Source organism: Pseudophryne corroboree, chromosome 11, assembly GCF_028390025.1.
Source record: "Pseudophryne corroboree isolate aPseCor3 chromosome 11, aPseCor3.hap2, whole genome shotgun sequence".
NCBI classification, from domain to species: Eukaryota; Metazoa; Chordata; class Amphibia; order Anura; family Myobatrachidae; genus Pseudophryne; species Pseudophryne corroboree.
The window spans coordinates 220,541,147-220,546,674 of NC_086454.1; the positions used below are offsets into that span (position 1 = coordinate 220,541,147).

The 5,528-nt window shown below is 42.0% G+C and overlaps 1 protein-coding gene across 1 annotated transcript in view; it reads right to left on the minus strand.

Moving 5' to 3' along the window:
* Positions 1-1,027: 1,027 nt before the first annotated feature.
* Positions 1,028-5,528, minus strand: part of SMCO3 (single-pass membrane protein with coiled-coil domains 3) — an 8,370-nt gene continuing 3,869 nt past the window's right edge. The window contains exon 2 of the mRNA XM_063944219.1: positions 1,028-2,088. Within this exon, the coding sequence (XP_063800289.1) occupies positions 1,390-2,088 (699 nt within the window). The 3' untranslated portion in view covers positions 1,028-1,389. The remainder of the gene's footprint in view (positions 2,089-5,528) is intronic.

Consider the following 5,528-nt stretch of genomic DNA (forward strand, 5'->3'; position numbering starts at 1 on the left):
CTGTGAGGTCTGAGTGGGGCGTGGACAGCACCTGCTATATAAACCCTCTTCTCAGGTTAGGCAGATGCTGCTGAATCTTTGTTGGTTAGTCAGTTCCTGAAAGCTAGCTAGTACTGTGTAAACTTTGTATTTGTTTGTTGCTTACTGCAAATAGGCCTTGGGATTTGGTATTACACTCTGCCAATCCAGACCTAGCAGTAAGACTGGAGTCAGTCGTTTAACCTGCTGGGGTTCTTTTGCTACTCTGTGAACCTAGCAAGTTTGCGGCTGTATTCTCAGACTTGCCTGCCAAAATCCTTTCTCACTGTGCAAGGTGTTCAGGTGTCTGTTTAGTGGCAGTAAGCCGAACCAGTGCACTGCAAGTGAGGACTAGGATTGTGGAGACTCTCCTTGTGTCTATTATTCCATCTCTGACCAAGGAGTTTACTGCCACACCCGTTGGTAACCCTTTAGGGTTTTGCTGTAGCCCATAGCAACAGCATTTCGGGTTCTCTACGTATTAAATCACTACATCTCGCTTCTTTCCATCTGAGCATTCCTAATACTAGGGAGACACCCAGTTTCTTAGCCTTTGGGCTTCTCTGTTCACTTTGTGTTTATTTTGTTACCCTATCACCTTCTGTGTATGTAATGTCATATTCCCCAGTCTGTCTGTGAGTTCATTTGTTTTGCATCCCTCACCGTTCAGACACCAGTACATTCCTGCTGGCACTGGTGTGCATAACAAATTGTGGGGAAATTCTCACAAACATTTTGCTATTGGAATGGAAATGATATTGAGTTTAGAACTGAAAACATAATTAAGTTTTCTCTGTGAATGCTCCCATGCATGCTCAATAGGGTCAATGTAGTTACTGGACTGTCATCGTTGGGTCCTCATCAACTACTTGCCCCGTAGTCCACTCATCCATTCTGTACACACTTTTACACATGAATCTCCACTAATAAGTTTCAAGCAAGCATTCTGGATAAAATATGTCAAAACAGCAATTTATTATTAATTAGCAGATATACATATATACAGGGATGCCAAGAAGGGGGAGAGGGAGGCAGGACTGTATAGAAGCTCATTGGGGGCCTGTCTGGATGGCATAACCAAGCCCCTAAGATAGCATGACTACACAGAACTCTTGGAAGCACTGTGTGTGTAAATGTTTAAATAATTATTAATTGTATGAAAATGTTCAGGTCTTTACCACCGTCCATGATCCCCTTTGAAAGTAAATTGTATTTAGAATTGTGAATAGATCCTTGCCAATGGAACATCTGTAGGAGTAATTTGTAATTGGTTACAGACTCTCATGAAATCACAATAGCTCTTGTTGGGTTCTTGTACTGCATCTCTGTAAATTGTCCTTCTGGTCAGAATGTATTTTGATAAGGAGACAATCACTCAGGCTGAAACATATTTTCTAACTTTGAAGTCACACACAAAATTGCGTCTTGATAGGACTCAGATGCTGGCTTGAACTCAGCTAGGTACATTTCGTATTCTTTTACTGAGCGTTCAAGTTGGTCTCTCTCAACAGCTCCCAGAATGGCACCAATGATTACATCAATTCCTAGTCCAAGAACAGCAATGCCAACTGCTCCAAGCACAGAGGCACCTATTTCAGCCAACAGAGTAATCAATTTATTAGCCAAAACGGTTGTGATATTGGAGCTGATCAACTTAACAATGAAAGCAGTGGTTGAAGCTGTGGCCTTACTTAAAATAATAGAGACAACCTTCTGGGCAATCTCTATTTTACTTGATTCTGACTCCTTGATGTCATGAAGTTTCTCATATAGAGTAGGTTCCAGGAGGATCTTCAGCTGGTTATCAATCTTTTGCACTTCATCCTGGATGTCAGTCATATTTTTTATAAAGTTGTGACAATTCTCTTTTATGCTTGCATTGTCTTTAATCTCTGGAATTCTCAATTGGCAACCAAAATGTTTGTTGAGAATCAAAATTAGTTTTTTGGTTAGCTGGAAGTTTCTTCTCATACAGTGGAGAAGTTCACAGTGCAGTCTAGCTATTTCCTCTCTCTTCTTAGGGTTGTTCGGATAGATAAGGTCTTTGAGGGTCATTTTGAGAGACAAAATCTGAAAGGAAGATATAAAAATACACTGTTCATATATTTATAGAGCAATGGGAAACAACGCTTGTTAGGGATATCATCAAGATAATGAGGGGTAGAAAATACTGAGGGGGACAGGGAGGAATGAAATGTGCATAAACAATGTAGACAAATTCATACTCAACAATGTGTTATATTGGCCTTAAGCAAGTCACAGTGGTCGCCAGAGAAGAGAAAGCAGAGAAAGAAAGAAAGAAAGAAAGAAAGAAAGAAAGAAAGAAAGAAAGAAAGAAAGAAAGAAAGAAAGAAAGAAAGAAAGAAAGAAAGAAAGAAAGAAAGAAAGAAAATGTCTGTTGAAGGTGGGAGTGGAGGAAGGGGAGGAGAGAAAAAATACTTTATTATGATTATATTCACACTTTATATCATAGACAGGGCTAGACCGATCTCCCCCTCTACCTGTCCCGCCCTCTGTTTATAACATCACAGTTTCTTCTGTCCCTCATGTCAGCTGCATTGGTGACATCCTTGACTCACTCTATGCTTCACATACTCACAGTCAGGCCACCAGTCCTGACACTTTAAACTCTGTAGCATCTCCAGTATTCAGCCCTCCCTCACCTCAGATACTATCAAAACTCTCATCCATGCACTCCACAAATTCTCCAACCCTGACTACTGTAATATCCCTCAATGTTGCCTTTCCACTTCAATCTGATCTTCTCATTTTCCACTCTTCCCATATGACTTCTGCCACCCTGAGGCTAAAAAAATAATTTGACCATATATTCTGTCCTTTCATGTTTCACACTCTATACTAAGTGATATTCTCCATTTTATATCATAACACATCTGCAATGATAAACAGAAAAAAAGGAAAATGCAGGTGCACACTCTAAGTCCTAAAATCACAGGTAATCAATACAATTATAATAAGCTACCTATCATAGTGCACATTCGGGATGTGGTGAATATACCAACTGGCATCCTGTCTGCCGGTAACCCGTACATATTCTGCCCATTGTAATATGTAGACAGTAAACATACTACAGTAAAGGAAAAGGGAAGGGAATTACTGTTGCACAAAAGAAATGTCTTTAGTTATGGGTAGACTATTCAAAAATAACCCCTGGTTATTATTGATCATCATCATATATTGATTGAAATATTGGGGGTGCTACCATAGATCATGTCATTGTGTAAAGAAAACAAAGGAGAGGAAAATAATCTGTTTCCGGTGCACTAAAGATTTAAAATGTAACCTTTATTAATTAATGAAAATAGAAAATGTCTAAAGTATTAAGTATTAAGTATTAAAGCCATATATAGAAAAAATTTGAAAGTTTGACAACACTGCGAATAGCAAGAGAGAAGAATAAAGAATACACTGAATATTTAAAAACAGCTGAGCATCTTTCTTGTGTTTGCTTTTCTTGAGTCACTGTGTTTATATGAATAAGTGATACAAAATATCTTGTTTCAAACAGTGTTTCATTTATACCTGAAATATAATCCAAATGTTGCCTTTTAGCTCATCCATTCTAAGGCCCCTGCGTGTTTCTGTGGTCCTGGACAGTGGAACCGCTGCTACATCTGCAACAGCCAGACACGGAGAAGCTGTCCTTTCTAATTCAGTGGCTGCCTATCCAGGACTGCAGCTACCAGGTACCCACCGCTAGTATGGTCCAGAAGGTACAGTGTTGCACCGGCAGGCCGGACAGCGGCGCATACAGAGGGGGCTCAGAGATGGAGACAACTGTGTCTCCGTCCCAATCTCAATATGAACCGCAACCGCGATCAGCTGCTACTGCAGCGAGCTCTATTTGGAAGAGCTCTCTCGACACCACTCCTCATATTCAATCTGTGTTGACCTGGTAACCTGTCTCCTCCTTTCAGCTGGCCCCCGGGTATGTGTGTGTCTGTGTATATTTGTATATATGTACGTATGTGTGTGGTGTGCAATGTATGTGTGTGCAGTGTGTGTGTGTGTGTGTGTGTGTGTGTGTGTGTGTGTGTGTGTGTGTGTGTGAGAGAGAGAGAGAGAGAGAGAGAGAGAGAGACATGGAGATGCAGTATATATTTTTTAAACACACAAAAAAATGATATATATATATATATATATATATATATAATATATGTATCAGTTTTATATATATATATATATATATATATAGAAAGAAGGTGAAAACAGCGCCTACTAGTGCAGTATATTAGGATCCTTCAAATGAAAACCTCCACCAGTTCAATAACACCCTTAGAAAAACGCAAGTACAATCATGAGTGGAGTTAACCACTTCATTAAAACGCACGCTCTCAAAATGGGAATTCCCAAACTGGATAGATTTCTCCCTTCAGCTCCAGAACCTCATGGTACTTCTAATGCTCAATGATCACCAATGAAAAGAAAGAAGGTAGCCGAAATAGTGTAATAAAGTTTTATCACCAGTTTAATTGTTAAAAAACCAAGCAAATATCCGTACATCAAAATAATGTAAAAATAGCTTATCTGATGTGTAGTAGATACAGTTCAGTCCAGAGGCGGAACTACCGGCAGTGCAAGCAGTGCGTTGCATTGGGGCCCGCCTCTGTCCAGGGGCCCAAGCATGTAATGAGTCAAACTGACTCATCACATGCCGCTGTGCGCTGCGGGCAACCGCTGCCCGCAGCGCACAGCCGCCCGGAGAGGAGAGGAGCAGCGGCACGGACGGGGGAAGGAGGAGGACGGAGGTGAAGGAGGGAGCAGCGAGAACAGCCTATAGTGAAGCAGAGGGGCAGCAGCGCCTCCACCAGTAACAAAGCGCTGCTGCGGCTCCCTCCTTCACCTCCGCCCTCCTCCTTCTCTACTGCCCGGGAATCGTGACCAGAAGCTGCACCGAGGAGCCTGAGCCAGCGGAGAGGGTAAGTATAATTCTTCTTTCTTTCTTTCTTTCTTTCTTTCTTTCTTTCTTTCTTGGTACTGCCTGCCGCTATGTGTAAAAATGGGGGACTGCCTGCCGCTATGTGTAAAAATGGGGGACTGCCTGCCGCTATGTGTAAAAATGGTCAATCTGCCTGCCGCTATGTGTAAAAAAGGGGGAATCTGCCTGCCGCAATGTGTAAAAAGGGGTAATCTGCCTGCCGCAATGTGTAAAACTGGGGAATCTGCCTGCCGCAATGTGTAAAAATGGGGACTCTGCCTGCCGTAATGTGTAAAAAGGGGGGACTGCCTGACGTAATGTGTAAAAATGGGGAATCTGCCTGCCGCAATGTGTAAAAAGGGGGGACTGCCTGACGTAATGTGTAAAAATGGGGAATCTGCCTGCCGCTATGTGTAAAAAGGGGGACTCTGCCTGCCGCAATGTGTAAAAAGGGGAGACTGCCTGCCGCTATGTGTAAAAAGGGGGAATCTGCCTGCCGTAATGTGTAAAAAGGGGGACGCTGTCTGCCGTAATGTGTAACAAGGGCACGCTGTCTGCCGTTATGTGTACA